The 20,155-nt window shown below is 34.8% G+C and overlaps 1 protein-coding gene across 1 annotated transcript in view; it reads left to right on the forward strand.

Moving 5' to 3' along the window:
• The window catches only part of ADGRV1 (adhesion G protein-coupled receptor V1), a 462,684-nt gene that overhangs the window by 16,956 nt on the left and 425,573 nt on the right, over positions 1-20,155 (forward strand). Inside the window, exons 2-9 of the mRNA XM_005871499.2 lie at positions 6,198-6,382; positions 8,697-8,846; positions 10,316-10,411; positions 13,076-13,180; positions 15,340-15,453; positions 17,636-18,201; positions 18,558-18,828; positions 19,215-19,544. Coding sequence (XP_005871561.2) covers positions 6,198-6,382; positions 8,697-8,846; positions 10,316-10,411; positions 13,076-13,180; positions 15,340-15,453; positions 17,636-18,201; positions 18,558-18,828; positions 19,215-19,544 — 1,817 coding nt within the window. The remainder of the gene's footprint in view (positions 1-6,197; positions 6,383-8,696; positions 8,847-10,315; positions 10,412-13,075; positions 13,181-15,339; positions 15,454-17,635; positions 18,202-18,557; positions 18,829-19,214; positions 19,545-20,155) is intronic.

A 20,155-nucleotide genomic window follows, 5' to 3' on the forward strand; every position in this document is an offset into this window, starting at 1 on the left:
TTGATTCCTATAGTCTGTTATGCAGAAGAAAACAAAATCTATCACAGGCATTTTCTCCTATGGACATATATGCATAGATTATCTTTTGAGACAGATGATGTTGATAAGTGTAATTGACTAAGTAGGAGTGGCGTGAGGGAAACTTACTTTTCATTGTTTACCTTTTTTTTCTCTTTAACACAGTTCTATGTGTGTCTATGTGTTTTAAAGATGAATAAAATAATATGTATTCCTTAAAAATTTTTAAATAAAATAAAAATAAAGGTAATAAACATTTCATATAGTTTAAAAAACTGTAAGAGACTACCCCCTTTATCATTTAAAAATATTTAGCATTTTCTCTCCTTGTAACATTCAATGTTTTTTGAAAGTTGCAAATTTAAATTTTGTTCTGTATGGAGGAAGGAAAGATCAATTTTTTTGTAGTACTGGCCAAGTACAATAACACAGATTAAGAATTCTTAGAGGCTGAATAATTGATGATATGGATGATAAAACTTCTCTTGTTCCACAGGAGTAATTCTATAGTTTTAGAATACCCTTTAGTAAATGTAATAGAATTCAAGTAATTCTAAACTTGAAAACCTTGCTCTATTAGGATCATATTTTCAGTATTGATTACCTGGTGGTCTTACCGTGGGGAGAAGCTTGCCACAGCATTGACAAGGCAACAGCTGAAGCTAAAAAGTCAATTCTGCACTAATAATCTTTGTTTTTTCATTTTGTTCTGCCACTCACAGATGTTGTCAATTGTTTATTCTGAAACGTCAGAAGACAGAGTTAACTTTCAAATTGACCAGTTTTTGTGTGAAAATTGATACTGCAAAATCAGCAAAGTATGTTTTGTGGGTGTTTTTTTTTTTACATTGTCATCTATTGGGTCCCCATTCTTATTTCACTTTATTCTATTCCTTATTTCTAAAGACTTATTGAAACTTAAATAGAAGGCTATTCCCATTTACTCAGAATATACTATACTTGCTACCCTTCCTAAAGTACCCATGCGTAAGAGGCAAGATGGGAAGAAGGCAATATCCTAGATAAATAAGACTTAGAATTCCATAGTTATTAGGATATATTGTGTAGGTGAGTGTTGTTTTATAAATGACATTTAATATGTTTATATGCTAAGTAATCCAAGTAGGGAATACAGTTAGCAAATACCAGTAAGTTTTCAATAAGGAAGAAAGAGCTAGCATCCTGGAAAAAAAGCAAGAGAGAAGAATTAATGCCAGACAAATTTAAAGAAGCATGACATTAGGGTTCCTTGTGACAATCAGAAGGGCCTTCACTCATTACTGAGCTAATGCAGCACGCTCCTGTTCTGCTTTGTTCTGTTGTGAAGATATCTTTTGTTTGCCTGCTTGTCCTAAACTTCCTTAGTAGTCATTGTCAGTTTCAAGGTGGAGCGGAAAATATTACAGATGGTAACAGTTGCATGAGAATAGGAAAGATAGTTAGCTAGTGTGGTATCCTTTCACAAATATTTAGAAGAGAGTAAAACTGTTGAATGTCAGAATGGAGGAGGAGGAATCTTCCACTTGGTATATCCTAACATGAGTTCACTATGTCACAGATTGGAGATTAGTGGATAAATAGTGATGTTGCAAATGCAACCCAAACTGACTATAGCAAAAAATGTAATTTATTTTCTCCGTAACTGAAAGGCCAGTGTAAGGCTGGATTCAGGAACCTAAACTTGATTATTAAGACTTGACTTCTCTCCACCTCTTAGCTCTCTATGGCTGCATTGGCTTTATTTCCAGATTTTGGAGGAAACTGGCCGTAATCACCACTATCCTGAACCCAGTGGTACAGGGATTCTGCATTCTTATGTTTAAGCAAAAGTCTCAGAATTATGTCTTGTTGACTTTGATTGGTCCATCCCTGTGGATATGTTGGAGCCAAGGACCATGTCTTATGGGCCTTTGTGTCCTTGAAGTTTAGCACAGGGTGTTGCACAATGTAGAGTAGGTGCTAAGTATACAAATATTATGCTAAAATGTAAGCTGCTCTTCTGAAAGCAAGAAATTTGTATTGTAGGAGCTATTCTAATATATTCCTAATTTTAATTTTTCCCCCCCAGAATGGTAACTTGTTGGGTAGGCTGAATATGTTTACTAGAATCTAAGAACCTAAGACTTTGTGCCTACATGCTATCAGGACTCTGTCAGAATTTCATGGTATAATTCAGGAAATAAGAAGTAAGAAAGTAACCTAGATCTCATATTGCTTGAACACCATAAGAGATCTATTATCAGGAACACTTCTTATTTCCTTTGAATCATACGGAGCAGGAGGGGGAGGTGTGAGGAGAACATGGATGCTAGTTGGAATGAGAGGGCTCGAGTATTGGAATATCATGCATTACAGAGCAGAAGAATGACACATTACTGCTAAAATTATTCTTTCACAGTTGTGACAGAATATGAAATAAGCATATTATAATTTTTAAATATAGCTTGAAATTTATTTTATAGAGGTTTAAAATAGGTGGTCTGATGGGTCATGCAAAACTTTTATTAAATCTAATGAGAAAAAGTGACCTGAAACAGATATAAGATTTAAGTGTTATGTCAGTTACTAATACCTAGTCTTCTGAATTTAATAGAGTTCCAAATACTAGATTTTTAGTATGATAGAGGAAAATGGACCTAGTTATTCCAAAAGAGAAACTGTTTGGCATTTATATAATTATGCCTGTTTTCCAGTGGGAACTTCACCTTCAAAGCTTTTTCTTCATCTTTTAATTTCCATTGAGTGCCAACTTTGCCTCAACAACGTTTCTTAAAGTTGAAAACATGAAAGCAGAGGAGATTCAATTATCAGTGATGTCACTGAAGTTGAGGCTTTTCCAATCACGCTTGTCTGTTCATTTTGTATAGTCCCAGAACTCACTAATGTACACCAATTTAAAATGAATTTACTGACTTAACCACAAGATCTCAGAGCTCTAATTGCTTGGGAAACTGCAAGAATACACCATTTGAACTCATTGGTCCTCACATTAACAGATGCTGTTAAATATTTAAAGTAGTCAAGAGAACTAGCTTCAGTTAAATAATTGTAACATTTATCAGAATAATAAGGTGCAAACTTTTAGGAGACTCATAATTATGCAGTTTTATGGTAGTTTTGATTATTGTGCATGAGTTTAAAATATTTCAATTCTTTGAAATGGATAGCATAAGTAATCTATATTATTCAAGGGATATGTATGATTTGTATGAATAAAATGTAACAGGCAATATAGTGTCCTTATTGGGTAGAGTCGAAAGGTGGACTCCTGGATTCAAATCCTGCCTAGCCGCTTACTTAACTAAATAAGACTGTATGTGTTCATCTGTTTTTCTTAGTTTCTTCATCTATAAACAGGATTAATTTTAGTACTTTCTTCACAGAGTTTAAATGTGTTATTGTGTATAAAGTACCTAGGACAATACTATATAAGCATTTGCTGTTCTGATTACTATCTGTAGGTCATTATAATTTTTCTATAGGATATATGGAATCTTAAAATGCAATATAGTAATATGTAGAAAAATATATGAGGAAGTCTACAGGAAGTTCAAGCATATTGCATTGAAAAATTCAGTAGTTAACTTAAAGCTACACTCTTCCTCACACTCTGGGACAGTGTATTTCAATGTGTATCCCAAGGATCAGTTGTATTAGAATCAACCAGATTGCCTGTTAAGTGGAGATTCCCAGGCCCCACCCTAAATTCACTGGATCTGAATTTCTGGGTGTGAGAATAAGAATGTTGACAAAGGTCTAAATTGATTCTTATGCAGGACAAATTTTGAGAATTTATATTCCCAGTTATTCATGATTTCCCCTTTTTCACTGTTTCTCACTTAGAACTTTTTCAGGTGTCTTCTTATTTCTCTCAGCTCAAGGTTCTATCACATCTCATGTTCAAGGAATTGAGATTTTTCTTTCAAAAATCACAATGGACCAAAGTTGATCCTTCTAGTTCATTTATTTTCCACTGTTTGTCATAAGTGAGGTGTGAAACCATTCTGGCCCTAGAATTCCTCAAAAAATCTTCTTCCGTTGTCTTTAGAACTGCTCCCAATTGCCTGTCTCACCCAAGTTTTGCCTTTTCCCTTCTCTCATATTTTTCATTTCCTTTCTTTCTGTAAACCCTCCTGGCTTAGAAGTCAAGGAGGAGTTTGCAGCTGGTAAGGGAGACCTATTTTATTTCTTCCCAGTCCCTTAGCCCATGGCAGGCTTTCTTAGAGAGAAGGCACAGTGTACTAGTAAAAAGTGCTCTAGTCCTCCAGAACCTCTGGCCTATGTCTCTTTTTTTGGACTCCATCTGAACCCTGCATCCCTGTCTATGGATTTTGCTGCCATAAACATGTGAGACATTAAGCAATCTCAGACTGCAATGTTTGAATATACTTGACTGAGAAAATTTCATTTAAACCTTAACATATGTCAAAAACTTACTTATTTCGTGGTTCCTAAATATAAAGCCATGTATTGCCACGTGGAAATAACCACATACATGAAAATTTAATTATTTCTTGACTAAGGTAAAGATTAATAGGAAGTTGCATATGAGCATAACCAATGGACACAGACAGTAGGGGGGTGAGGGCATGTCCTGGGGGTGGAAGCGGCTGGGGAGAGGTCAATAGGGGAAAAAGGAGACTCATGTAATACTTTAAACAATATTAAAAAAGATTAATAGGAAGCATTTTTGGCTTACAGAGTTCGTAATACAACTCCCCTTTAAAATGCATGAACTTGTTATGTTCGTGTGACTAATCACATAATCCATTGGAATCTTAATGATCCGTGAGATAAATTGTTCACATTTTAGAGGTACATCTACATTACAAAACAGCGGTGCCTTTCAAGAGGTCACTGCTCTGTTGTGCTTTTGAAAGCACTTGAGCCACACAGTGCTGAAAGTAGGAATAATATTGATGACTCACAGACATGCACATTGTAGTAAGAAGAAAACAATAGAAGTTATGGAAATGCACACTTTGCCAAATTTGCTTGTTCTTAAAGCAACATGGAAGTTGTATTAGTATTTTAGTTGGTAAAATGGGAGAAATTTGAGTTTTTTGAAAGGATTAGCATTTACTTGCAATAACAAAACTTTTAGAAAGCAGTCTCAAATAAGACAAATTTAAGGAAAACGTAGATACAACAAAGAAATCAATTTATTTGTAGAGTTTTAGTTTAAACTGCTTTGTATACCTGTTTCAAGAGTTCTCTTATATTTGTTTGATCAAATAAATAGATGAGTAAGTTCCATTAGGATTATTGAACTATTCAGTAATTTTTTAGTTTTTGCTTGTATTTTAGTTTCATTTGGGGGGGAAGATGGGTTTTAATTAAGCTTTCATGTTGCTACTTATGTTTTTCTTAGAATAAATTGGAGGGTCATTTTTGTTGTTGTTAATCTTCCCCTGAGGATATTTTCCAATTAATTTTTAGAGAGAGTGGAGGGGAGGTGAAGAGACAGAGAGAGAAACAACGATGTGAGAGAGACAGACACATCAATTTGTTGCCTCCCACATGAGCTCTGACCAGGGCCGGGATGGAGCCTGTAACTGAGATATGTGTCCTTGACTGGGAATCAAACCTGGGATTCTTCAGTCTGCAGGCCAATGCTCTTATCAACTGAGCCAAACTGGCTAGAGCTGGAGGGTCATTTTTAAAAAAATATATATTTTATTGATTTTTTACAGAGAGGAAGGGAGAGGGATAGAGAGTTAGAAACATTGATGAGAGAGAAACATCGATCAGCTGCCTCCTGCACACTCCCTACTGGGTATGTGCCCACAACCAAGGTACATGCCCTTGACCGGAATCGAACCTGTGACCTTTCAGTCCGCAGGCCAACGCTCTATCCACTGAGCCAAACCGGTTTCAGCGGAGGGTCATTTTTTTAATAAACTAAATTTGATAAGTAAGTTTAAGGTTAGTTATAATTATCTTGATATATAAGATAAAGAATAAGATATAGTTATGAATAGTAAAAGGAACCACAGAAGAGTTTGTGATTTTTAATTTATTTCTGTGATCACATATTTGAATTGGATGGCTTAATATTTGCTGTATTTATGTCGTGGTTGCTTACTATGTAACTCTTCACTCTGTTTATATTTGTAGACAACACAGTCAAATGAAAATGTATTAGACACGTTTTGTGAACAAATTTTTTTCTCCCATAGGGATGCCCTCTACATCTTTATTCGTAAGTCTTCTTTCAGCTTTATTCATCCCTTTTGTGTTTGGAGAAACAGAAATAAGATTTGCTGGACAAACAGAATTTGTAGTTAATGAAACAAGTACAACAGTTATTCGTCTTGTCATCGAAAGGATAGGAGAGCCAGCAAATGTCACAGCAATTGTATCGGTAAGAAATGATTGTAGTTCTATTCTTACTGAAATATATATTAAATTTCTCAGTTTCCATGGCAAGAATTTTTTTAACTGTTTGAGATTCTGAGTAGTTTGATCATGATAAATGATTTGCATATACACTGTTCCATTTATACAGGTTTATAGAGTGCTCCAAGGTGGCGTGTGTGTTTGTCAATAATAGTATTTTAAAGATACAGATTGAAAAAAAAAATAAAGACATAGACTGATTATTTTAAAATGTTCATGTTTATTTTAAAACAAATAAAACAAAAATATCAATAAGTATTTCTAAGTAAAAGAATATTTTATTTTGGGTAATTTGGATTCTAGTTGTCTCTGCTTGGAAATATTATCTATTGTCAGGTGGCTTTAGTAAATATATGAAATATTTAAAAGTAGAAAAAAGCAATTAAAAAATCCTTAGTTATGTCACAGCTCTCTCTCTATTAGGAGAAATTAGGTAGATCAGCTTACATTGAAATTAGGTAGAATTTGTTAAACCCTTACACACAGTTTGATTATTGGATGAATTGAGTGTGCATGTTGTGTTTATGTTTAACCAAAAAGTACTGCCATATGACCTCTAAGGATATTATTATATTTGAGGCTCAAAATGCTTGAGATTTTTGTTTTCCGAAAGAAGTTTTTAAGCAGTAAGTTATATGATCACATTCTGAAATAATGTGAAGAGAGACAAAGAGAAAAACTACATATGCAGCAAACCTAATATTATACTTTTGTGCATTACTTCTAGTTTTTAATTTATTACATATATGTATATAGTTATTGAGTTTATTTTTTTGAGTATATACTATACTTGATAATCTTGTATATATAATTTTGCTTGTATTTTAATACATTTTTCAGGTTGGTCTATTCTCAGCTTTTCTTGATAGTGGTGTCATCATTTCCCAATCATTCCTCAACTATTTTTCATTGAGGTTGCTGTCAATTTGTGTTGTTAGAAATGTTGCTTTAATGAAACTATTTATATACGTATTGATTTTTTAAAATATATTTTTTTATTGATTTCAGAGAGGAAGGGAGAGGGAGAAAGAGAGATAGAAACATCAATGATGAGAGAGAATCATTGATCAGCTGCCTCCTGCACACTCTCCTGTGGGGATGGAGCCCGCTGCAACCCAGGCATGTGCCCTGACTAGGATCGAACCCATGACCTCCTGGTTCATGGGTTGACGCTCAACCACTGAGCCACACCAGCTGGGTAGATTTTTGCATATTTTGGATTGTTAAATGATTTTTTTTGGTTGGATGACTGTGTTTTCCCCCTTTGTTTCAGTGACTCTTGATATTTATTATTTTCTAAATGACTGTGCCACTTTTTATATTAAATTATGAGAACAACTTTTCCCCGGCCCTTGGGAACTTACTTGGATCAAGTGTTTAAACCGTAATTTATTATAAACGAAAATTAGAGCTAGACTAAAATTTGCCTATACATGTCCTTTACTTTTTATTTCTATTAAATCATAGTTTATTTTCTAGTAGCTAAGTTATTCATTTTGATTTATTAGTAAAAGAAATCTCATTTAGATTTGCACAAGAAGCTGCTGCTTTATAATTTCATAATTATTGTTCCCTTGAGAATCTTATTAGCAATGCTGATATAGAATGAGGTCTTAAAAAGTTAAGGAAAAGTTAATAATGACTAGTATGCTTGGAATGCTAAAAGAATTGGGTCTTTATTGGAGCTGTGGGAGAACATAAATAAAATTTCATTTTGAAAGTTTTGGAAAGCGCAGTTTCTTTGAAACTTATAGGGAAAAGAGTTAATTTTTCTAATATATTTTGCCAGGCTACTTTCAACCCTTAGTTGGGAGAGTTTTAGCTGCAGTTTGTCTTGTTAGGTTTGCTGTAATTCACTTCAGATCAATCAAGAGGCAGAGAAAAAACATTCACATCATACTTTCCTTTATAGTTATTACTTTTCTATGTGGTGATTTCTTTACGTTCCAGAGCATAAGCAAATGTTTTTGTGCAGCATCATTTCTTTTTATAATGTCTTTTGAAGATGATTATTGGTTGTTAAATATTTGCCTTTGTACATCTTATCTGTAAATATAGTGTCATTTCACTGGGGCGGTGGGGGCTTGCCTGGGGTGGGAATGGCCAACCAGGGAAAAAGGAGACATATGTAAAACTTTAGACAATAAAACAAAACAAAACAAAAAACATAGTGTCACCTGATGATTCATGCTTTCCCTGTTGATTGCTCCAGTTGGTGTCAGGTTTCCTTGTCCTAACACTGCGCTGTGTAAGAACTGTCTGTATTTCACATTTGCTAGCTGTATGGAGAAGACACCGGGGACTTTTTTGACACATACGCTGCAGCTTTTATACCTGCTGGAGAAACAAATAGGACAGTGTACATAGCAGTATGTGATGATGACATACCAGAGCCTGATGAGACTTTTATTTTTCACTTAACATTACAGGTAAATCCTCCCCACCCAAAACTTAAACTCATAAAAATCTTGTAATGCTTACAAGTCTATTTCTCTAGAGATAAGCCAATTTAGCTGATAAGTGGTGGTTTTCATAGAAGCCAGAACTGAAAACCTCTTTAGCAGTTTCACTGTCTGGTTATTCCTCAGAGTCTTCTTTAGAAGATCCTATAGCTAGTTTTTGGATCCATTCAGCTTATTTAGGAATTTCCATGGCAGATGCTCAAGAAAACTTTGTCTTTCATTTGGCCCTTTTCTCTTTTATCCTTTCCCTGCTACCAAATGCACAAAAAATGACCGTGACTTCTGAATTCAAAGGAGAAGGATACAAAAAAGCAGTCATGGAAGTGGGAGGTCCCAATGCATTTGAATAAATTCGGAGTATCTCTGGGAAAAATGCTTGAATAGCTTAAGGTTTAATTGTCCTTTGTGGGTTAATCTGTTAGGTTGAGGCAATGACTACTAACAATGCTGTAGTTAATTTTCCTAAAGGGCATTGAGAATTATTTTTTATTATATTAGTATGATTAACTTTTCATGAAAATGGATACTTGAAACACACATGTTTTGCTTTGCACACTCTTTTTTTTTATATTCCTGTATGCTGTTGTTGAATAACGAGTAATGTTGCAGACAAGTCTTCTTACATTTATTAGAAAAGTAGTTTTAATATTTTATTATTATTTTTTAAAATATATTTTTATTGATTGCAAAGAGGAAGGGAAAGGGAGAGAGAGATAGAAACATCAATGAAGAGAGAGAATCAATGACTGGCTGCCTCCTGCATGCCCCCTACTGGGGATTGAGCCCGCAACCCGGACATGTGCCCCTGACCAGAATCGAACCCGGGACCCTTCAGTCTGCAGGCTGACTCTATCCACTGAGCCATATTAGCTAGGGCTTAATATTTTATTTTTAATTTGACTCTATGATTTGTGGAATAACTAATTATTAAATTTCAGCACCTTCTAAAGTATAAGAAAAAGAATTATGTTTGAACAGAATTTCATACTGCTTACTTTATTCTCTGTCACATCAGTAATGACATTAGAGTAATTATAATACATATAATACTAGCCATTGATTACTTATAATTATAATGATTTATATTTTAATAGTCAATGATTATTTTCAAAACTTTTTTCAAGAATTCTTGCTGGGAATCTTTTGCCATATTGACTGAGTTTAAATGTATTTAACCTGTGCATTAAAAGTATTCTTGTATTTTTATTCACATTCTTAATAGTTACTTAAAGACAAATTTTGTTAAAATGATTATTTTTTCCACTTATTTTTAAATTGTTAATTTATTTTTGGGTTTTTTTTCTTAGAAACCTTCAGCAAATGTGAAGCTTGGATGGCCACGGACTGTTACTGTGACGACAAATTTTGTTAAAATGGTTATTTTTTCCACTTATTTTTAAATTATTAATTTATTTTTGGGTTTGTTTTTTTTTTAGAAACCTTCAGCAAATGTGAAGCTTGGATGGCCACGGACTGTTACTGTGACAATATTATCAAATGACAATGCATTTGGAATTATTTCATTTAATATGGTATGGTTACAACTTGATTATCTTGTGGTTGCTAGATAATAGTGTAATTTTTTGATAATTGGTCATGATATTACCAAGTATCATTGTCTTTTAATACTTAAATAAAAATTGCTCTAACTTCATTTGTATTCATATTCTATAGACTGTCCATTTGTTCTGTCAAAGATTTCTTTGAATTGAGGAGGCCTATACAATCATGGTCATCTCTTATTCTAATCTCTTTCTGTTGATCATTCTATCCAACTCACCTGTTAGCTCCTTTGGTGGTCTCTAACTCGGATGTCATCTTTGTTGGTTAGATTTGTTATAACAGAATACCATAGCCTGGGTGGCTTGAAAACAACAGAAATTTATTTTGTACTTCTGGGGCTGAGAAGTCCAAGGTCAAGGCATCCACATATTCCATCCAACTTACTTGTTACCTCCTTTGGTGGTCTCTAACTCGGATGTCATCTTAGTCGGTTAGATTTGTTATAACAGAATACCGTAGCCTGGGTGGCTTGAAAACAACAGAAATTTATTTCGTACTTCTGGGGGCTGAGAAGTCCAAGGTCAAGGCATCCACATATTCAGTGTCTGGTGAAGGCCCACTTCCTGGTTCATAGGCAGCTGTCTGTTTGCTGTGTTCTCATGTGGCAGAGGGGGCAAGGGAGTCTCTTTTTTAAGAGCGCTAATCCCACTCATGTGGGCAAAGCCTTCATGACCTAATCTCCTCCCCAAAGCCCCACCTTCTAATACCATCACATTGCAGGTTAGGGTTTCAGCATGAATCTGGTGCTCGGGTGGGGAGGAGTGTGCAGAAACATTCAGTCTGTAGCAGATGTTATAACCCAATTTTTTTTTGTTTGTTTGTTTTTGCTTGATTTCCCCAATTGCCACTTAAAGCATTGTCTGTCAGCCTCTTCTCAAAGTTTGGTGTGACTACAGAAAAAGAAAAACATATTGAAAGAAAACTAAAAAAAAAATAATAAACTTAAAATTGAATAGCAGACATTATAGTGCTTGAAATGTCTTTGGTCAATCCCTACCCTGAGATTTCCCCGTTAATTAATATTTCCTAAAGGTTAAAACTCTATGTCATAACCTCTCAGTTTTGCTCAGCAGTTTATTTTTTTCTCCCTTATCACCAAATGTCTGTGTCCCTGGCCAGTTCTATGTTCAGAGGGTTTTATCTTTAGACACAAACACACAAGACAGGTCCCAGGTCTTAAAATAAAACAAAATCTATCTTAAATACAATTGGATTTTGCCACTACGTTTTAGACTACAATGACCTTCCTGATATGGAGACTCTTTGAATCATATTACTTGTTATCTTTACTAAAAGATGAGGTGATACTCTGCAGCTTTTTGTTTATTTTCCAATTTCGATTGCTACTACAATTGGTATATTCTGTCATTTTCTTCAATTATCTTTGAAACAAGGTGGGCTATAGATAAGTATGATCCTCATAACTGCAGTATCTTTATTAAAAAGGATATGTGGATAACATCAATATAGTAGACATTTTCTAACCTCCATTATATATTGTCATTTACAGAAATGAAATTAATCAATTTATTTTGAATGCTGGGGAATTATAGTTAATTATGAAGCAGGCTCCCTTACTTGCTTAATTTCCCTCCCGATTGCCTTTCCTCTGCACTCACTTCTAATTTACCTTCCCTAACCTTATATTGATTTGTTTAAAATATTCTTTCTTTTTTGGTGTTGGCATTGTACATCCTGAACTCTGGGAATGAATTCTTGTTTCTAGCTTTGGTCCCAGGTCCATGATATGTGGTCTCTCACTGGGTAGCTGCCCTGCATGACTAAAATTAAACTAAATAACTGTTAAGTTCACAGTCATTGCTAAATAGGCTGACTTTGGTTCCCAGCATAGATCATGATTATAACGATGATGAAGATAACATTAATGATAATAATAGTAACTGCCAGTGTTTACTGAACCTTCACTGTGTGTCACGTACTAGGATAAGCACTTGATGTGAATAATCTCATTGAAACCTCATCATAACCCTTGGTGACAGGCATTCCTCTCCCCATTTATCTATGGGATCCTGAAACTTAGAGTCCTCTGGAGAGATGGGCACCACTGCCCTAGTTAGTGTGCACCTGGCTGCTTCCCTCCTTCTCCTCTTCTATGCTGAGCTTCAGCCAGCCAGGCCAGCACATTTCAACATTTGAAGTCCTGGCTCTTTTGCTCAGTAATCATGTCCTGAAAAAGTCATTAGCACTTGTCTGCTTTTCAATGGCGAGCTGACCAATGAGGGAAATAGTGGTTGGGAGCAAGGCCGAGTGATTGTACCAGTGAGCTGCCCTGGTCCGGAGGTGAAACTCATTTTTGTGATCTCCTATGCCCCTGTGAGCATTTGAATTTGCCATCTTTTGAGTAGATAATCTTTAGGATTCCTCAACGGAACAGCTAGTTAATGCGAGAACCTGTTAAAAACCGACATCATTTGCATGACAAGTTTTATGTTCCTTTTTTTAATCATTTAAATACTTTTATTAGCTGCAGTTATTTGATGCTAGGAAATACCACATCCTTAAGAGTACAATGTGGATGGATTTGTCTGTGGAAATGCAGTATTTTAAGGGAACAGTTTGTAGCTTTGGTCCTACCTCTGCTCAGTGTCTGATTGTCTTTGCTCTCCCTATAGCCTTCCTCAATCACAGTGCGGGAGCCCAGGGGCAGAAACGAATCTGTGCCCCTGACTCTCATCAGAGAAAAAGGAACCTATGGAATGGTCACGGTGACTTTTGAGGTATGTTTACTCTGAAAAAATTTTAAGTGGTAACATTTTCGAGTTCATACCAGATAGCTATAATTTTAAAAATCAAGGTTCTTTGTATAAGAAATATGACCCTTATATTCCACAAATGAGTGAGACCCTTAGTAAAAATGAAATTCAATACCTTTATTATCTGATAAATTTCATGGTTAATATAAAAATGTTTTCCTTGTTACTTGAATATACTGTGGTTACATGGAACACAATGTATCATTTAACCACAAAATACAATGGTAATAATAATGTTAACTCCATAAAATTTATAGAACCTTTATGATAAACTTTTTCAAGGATATAAAATTTTTAAATGCCCATGGATCACTTAGACTTATACAAAGTTACTTAATATGTAGTCTTCCCCATCTGCATTTTCCATTTTAAAAAATGCACTTAATGGATAGCGTTAAAAGTAGTTGCACTCCACTATGGAGGTCTGTAGATACTATAGCATTTGACATGAATAAGATAGGCTTTGGGTGAGGTATATTTCTTCTGGTGCTGGCTGTAACCATTCCATTTTATTGCTTACTGACCACACGCTCACCATTATGTCATCATATTGCTGTTCTATGAGATACATACTTAAATCTTCAACTAATTTTTGTTTTATAAGATCCAAAACATGATCATATGCTATTTTCAAACATTAACACCTTGAAAAGTCTTGATACCAATTTATATCTTCATTATGAATTATAACATCAATAAAATGGGTAATTTGATTTATGTAACATAATTCTACTGAAGCATAGAAGAGTTTTACTTGGGCTGGTGGAGTCCTACATCATATGGTGGTTATGTTAATGACATAAGAAAATAAACCGGCATAAGGCAGTAATGCATGAAAAACATAGGCAATAATTAAATATGCAGTAGTCTTTCAAGTTCTACAGAAGAAGCCTTAAGCAATATTTAATCTGCTTAGGAATATGCACTTAGATAATCCATTCTTGAAATTTTTTCTGATAATAAATATGGGAAAAGTGTGAAAAATTGTAGAAAGGACATGGCATCATCAGTTACAGTGTTTTCAACTTTGCTGTAGATGTCTGAAGTTATTTTATTGGTTCTTAACTCTTTTGTTTAGTTGAAATAGTTACAGGTTTCATTTGTGGAGCACTTAATATTTCCATATGCTATTCTAATGCTTTACTCTCATGCTGTTTTTACTGCATGTAAACAGCAACTCTTTCCAGCATTCAGTCTCTCTCTCATGCCCTTTTAAATTTTATCTCCATAATCCTTATCTTCATCTCACACAAACTCATTTATTATTTGTTCCTTTTCATCAAATGTAAGGTCCTGGTGGTTTGGGAGTTTGCCTTGTTCACTGCTGTATACTTACTACCTAAAAAAGGTCAGGCACAGAGTACTTAGTAAATACTTTTCAAAAGGAATGATTTTTATTAAATCTTCACATCTAGCCTGTTATAAATTATTAGAGGCCCAGTGCACAGATTTGTGCACGGGTGGGGTCCCTCGGCCTGGTCAGCGATCAGGGGTGAGGGAGGTAGGCCATCTGGGAAGCGGGGCTGCGGGGGGTTGGCCAGCCGGGGGGCAGGGCCACGGGAGGTTGGCCTGCGGGGGGGATAGGCTATGGGAGGTTTGGCCAGCCAGGGGGGGGAGGGACCGTGGGAGGTTGGCTGTGGGAGCACACTGACCACCAGGGGGCAGCTCCTGGTGGTCAGTGCGCGTCATAGCGACTGGTCATTCGGTCACTTAGGCTTTTATATATATAGATTATCTCATTTGAAAGATGAGGAAAATGCTGCATAGAGTTGTTAAATACCTTGCATAGTCCCTGATGGAATTGGTATTTAATTCCATTACTTAAGAGAATTTACTTGTTTTGAATAACTTCCTCTCAAGAAAAATATTTATAAGTTTTTTTCCTCAGGTTTAATACAATGGTTGGGCTAAAAGAGAAAGCTCTTCGAAACTATGTAGTTTAGTGTAATTATAGTCGAGATCTATAATTATAGGTCTTAACTGTTAATTGGAAGGGCAGACTGACATTTGGTTAGTATAATTTTTGCAAAACATTTTAAAATAAACTTTCAGATTTATGTCAGCTGACATCACAATAATGCTTTTTTACTCTTGTGAACTATTTTACATCTATTTCTTTGCAGGTAGAGGGTGGCCCAAATCCACCGGAAGAAGATTTGAGTCCAGTTAAAGGAAACATCTCCTTTCCCCCGGGCATAGCAATAGTAGTTTATAACCTGACAGTGCTTGATGATGAGGTGGGATACGTGAAATGTTCAAATGGGACAAGGACTCTGTCTGTGTTATAGACCTATTAGAGAACATTATGTCAAAGATTAAATTGTGTTCAGTATTTGAAATTATTCAAGAACACAGTCCTATGTAAAGTTAGTATAGTGTTCAGTCAAACTTTAGCTATAAAAAGCTCTTTTGGAATATATCTTGTCAATATTTTCCTTATTTATTTCACATTAAATCGTACTGAATATCTAAAAGCTGATTAACCTGAATATAATTGTCAACCACAAAAATCTAAGCATTTTGTAAATGCTCATGATTGATTCTCTTAGTGATTTCAGTTTCGATCAGGTACAGTACTATTTACTCAGCATAATATTTTACTATAAATGCAAAGAAGTTTTTACTATAGTTGGTATTCTTTTGTTTTGATATTTTTAATGTTCACATTCAGAGAAAGGCTTTAGTTATTTTTCCATTTCATATTGAAGTTACCAAGGATTGAGATATATGACTGCTAAGGAAAGAATGAGTTTGAATGATAATATGCAAGTATACCACCATGAGCTAAAGAAGACAAACCATGACTTTTAACTTTAAAAAATCTTAGTATTGCCAGAGGGAAAAAGAGGGAATAGCTGGGAATTTATAATCATCCCTCTACCTTCCTACAAAAAAGTTAGGAAACCCAATCACAAGTCCTAAGAGAAGAAAGAAAAATAAAAAAAGTAAACATTATTAGAAAAGAGTGTTTCTCTTGAAATAGATGAAATATTAGGTAGCAGTATAACTAGTTTGTATTCTGGGAGCTAACCGAAACGTTTTGCTTTTGAGATCCAGGAACAGTAAAAATGTTATAATTTGGGGCAGTAATTAACTATACATTTTAATTGTAAATGTAAAAGCCCTGCCCTAACCGGTTTGGCTCAGTGGATAGAGCGTTGGCCTGTGGACTGAAGGATCCCAGGTTCGATTCTGGTCAAGGGCATGTAGCTTGGTTGCGGGCACATCCCCAGTAGGAGGTGTGCAGGAGGCAGCTGGTCGATGTTTCTCTCTCATCGATGTTTGTAGCTCTCTATCCGTCTCCCTTCCTCTCTGTAAAAAAAATAAATAAAATATATTTTTTAAAAAAGGAGCAGTTTAAAAAAAATGTAAAAGCCCTTCTAAGGATCTAATGTGCAACATGGTGATGATAGTTAATAATTATGGTATTTTATACTTGAAAGTTGCTGACAGTAGACCTTAAGCATTCTCACCACATACACATAAGAGTTAACTATGTGAGGTGATGGATGTGTTAATTATCTTGATCTTGGTAATCATTTGACAATATGTGTATATATAAAATCATCACATTGCACCCTTTAAATATAATTGTATTTGTAAATCATCCTCAATAAAGTTGGGGAAAAAAGATCATCAATCAAGTCATATTTTATTTTCTGTGATAAATAGCTTTACCTCTTTCATTGATTGCTATTGATTGAGGTAAAAAGATATATTTTTTCACTTTTATTCATAAAATAGAATTTATAGTGAAGGAAAGCTCAAACAGCACAGTGGAAATTATCCCTAAGATTTCTGTGCAGTTACAAAAAATATATCCAGAGTATATATTTTAATTTTAACAATGTCAACATTTTCCCCAGTAGTGACTCTTACAGCTTGTTCTCCAGAAAGGCATGATGTGTATTTTGGAAATCATATGATTGGTATCATATGTTTAACTCTTGAATTAGAAACTCTTTATAAAGAAACAAGAGTAAATCACATGGTTGAAAACTAATAATTTGCATGTGATGTTTAATGTAGTTTTCCGGATTCTTAGATATCTTTTGACCTTGACTGTTGCTTTTGACCCTACTAGTTCTGCTAAAACTACTAAGAATATATGTTCATTTTACTGTCAAATCTTTAGAGTTATCTAAAGATTGATCAAGGTTGAAAGACATTATACCTATACTTCATTATCTGTTCACACCATTGCCTTACGAACTTTTCCTTCCCTATCTAAAATGTTCTTTACTTTTAGAAAATATTTTAGCAAGTGGACACTAAACAAGCCTCTCTATAGGCTCCCTTCAGTTAAATATTTTTAATTTTTATGTAATTTATTGAAACATAGTAACTTTTTACACTTTGGTTTCTTTGCACGTGTTTTAGTTATTGATGTTTTTGCCACAATTAATATTTCTTTGACAGGTACCAGAAAATGATGAAACATTTTTGATTCAACTTAAAAGTGTAGAAGGAGGAGCTGAGATTAACACTTCTAGGAGCTCCGTTGAGATCATCATTAAGAAAAATGATAGTCCTGTGAGATTCATTCAGAGCAATTATTTGGTACCGGAGGAGGACCACATTCTCATAATTCCAGTGGTTCGTGGAAAAAATGACAGTGGATATCCAATTGGATCTGATGAATATGAAGTTTCAATCAGTTATGCTATTGTAACTGGGAATTCAACAGCACATGCCCAGCAAAATGTAGACTTCATTGACCTTCAGCCAAACACAACTATTGTTTTTCCACCTTTCGTTCATGAATCATACCTGCAATTTCAAATAATTGATGACACCATACCAGAGATTGCCGAATCGTTTCATGTTGTGTTACTAAAAGATACCTTAAAGGGAGATGCTGTGCTAGTAAGCCCTTCTGTTGTACAAGTCACCATTAAGCCAAATGACAAACCTTATGGAGTCCTCTCATTCAACAGTGTCTTGTTTGAAAGGACAGTTATAATTGATGAAGATACAACATCAAGGTATGGTTTATTTTAAGCCTAAACCTGGTTCTACAATCATTTTTTTATATTCCGAGATTTAATGTTTGTGGTGTTGGACACAATGCTGAACTCGAGAGGATGTGTCATTTCCTCCACCACGGTCTCACTGTTTTCTTTCCTACTTTGGGAGTGATTTAAATATGCAAGTGAATTCCTACTATAGTTGTTTCCTAGGTTATATCTAAATATCAAATCCTTCATATTAAAAACAATCATTCTTTGTATGGAGACTGTTTTTAACTGTATCTGATGTCCAACTTTACAGTAGAATACTCCATCTAAAGGAACTAGAGCGGATGGTGTGACTGTATATATTTCTTTTTAAAAAATTCTAGATTTGAAAATATTACCGTCGTCAGAAATGGCGGTACTCATGGGAATATTTCCGTGAACTGGGTGTTGACACGGAATAGCAGTGATCCCTCACCGGTAACAGCAGATATTGGACCAAGTTCTGGAGTTCTCCACTTTGCACAAGGGCAGATGTTGGCATCCATTCCTCTTACTGTTGTTGATGATGATCTTCCAGAAGAGGCAGAAGCTTATCTGCTGCAGATTCTGCCTCATACAATACGAGGAGGTGCAGAAGTGAGTGAACCAGCAGAGGTAGGTCTCTCGTTAGGCTTTACTCGTATTTCTGTGTCGTAGAAGAGCCAAAGAATTTGATCACACAGGTCTCATTTATGTGTACTTTGATATGACAGGAAGAACATTGGTTTTTGGAAATGATGATTGCTTTGCTTGCTCAAGGTTGTCCCTTCTGTAAATAAAAAGTTTAGTCTTAAAAAATTCAACAAACTATAAATTGGGAAGGTTTTCAGATCTGTTTTTGTCTCCTCTTTTACTCTACTATACCAGTATATAAGAAGGGATCAGTTTTAGATACAATATATAAGGAAATATTAAAAATCAGAATAGCCTAGAAAATAAACAGCTTGGTAATCTTGGATGTGAGAATTATGCGTTTTAATATTTTATTCCTTTATCCTCAGCTTTTGTTCTACATTCAGGATAGTGATGATGTTTATGGCCTGATAACATTTTTTCCTATGGAAAACCAGAAGATTGAAAGCAGCCCGGGAGAACGATATTTATCCTTGAGTTTTTCAAGATCAGGAGGAACTAAAGGAGATGTGAGGATGTTTTATTCTGCACTTTATATTCCGGCCGGAGCTGTGGACCCTTTGCGAGCAAAAGATGGCATCTTAAATATATCCAGGAGAAATAGCCTCATTTTTCCAGAACAGAAAACCCAAGTCACTACCAAATTACCAATAAGGAATGATGCATTCCTTCAAAATGGGGCCCACTTCCTTATACAGGTATTTTAATGATTAAAGTAATTTAAACGTTTGTTAAATTGTAAACGTACTTATCTATGTGAAAGAGTTAACTAACCATTATTTTGATCTCATTTATAATTTGGATTCTACTATTGGTTACTAGAAGTTACTTAGGGAATCCAGAGAGGCATAGTAGGATGAAAAAAACAAGGGCTGTACTAAAGTTAAAATTTTAATCAGGTGATAATAAAAGCACAGCAGACATGAAATGCAGGTCAGAATATAATGGCTGACATAGTGAAGTAACTCACAAACTGTAAATGGGGAAGCGGGGGAGAGAGATAGAGAGAGAGAAAGATCTTCATTTCTTTTGAGTGATTTGAGAATATGTGACATAGGAATGGGGTGTGTAAGATACATGTTTTTCATGATTAATACTTACAGGGAAGGCATTCCAGAAATTAAGCAATATGAGAACAATTGTATACTGTAGATACTTTTAAATAATACACTAAAAATCTGTTTCTTTGTCTATTAACTATATATAGCACCTCTGGATTTTCATCTACTTAATAAGAAGAAACAAGGGCCTTATAAACATATTCTCCATCTTACCTCTTTTATTTTTTAACTTTTATTAACATTTTTAT

Source organism: Myotis brandtii, unplaced genomic scaffold (genome assembly GCF_000412655.1).
Source record: "Myotis brandtii unplaced genomic scaffold, ASM41265v1 scaffold344, whole genome shotgun sequence".
Classification (NCBI taxonomy): domain Eukaryota; kingdom Metazoa; phylum Chordata; class Mammalia; order Chiroptera; family Vespertilionidae; genus Myotis; species Myotis brandtii.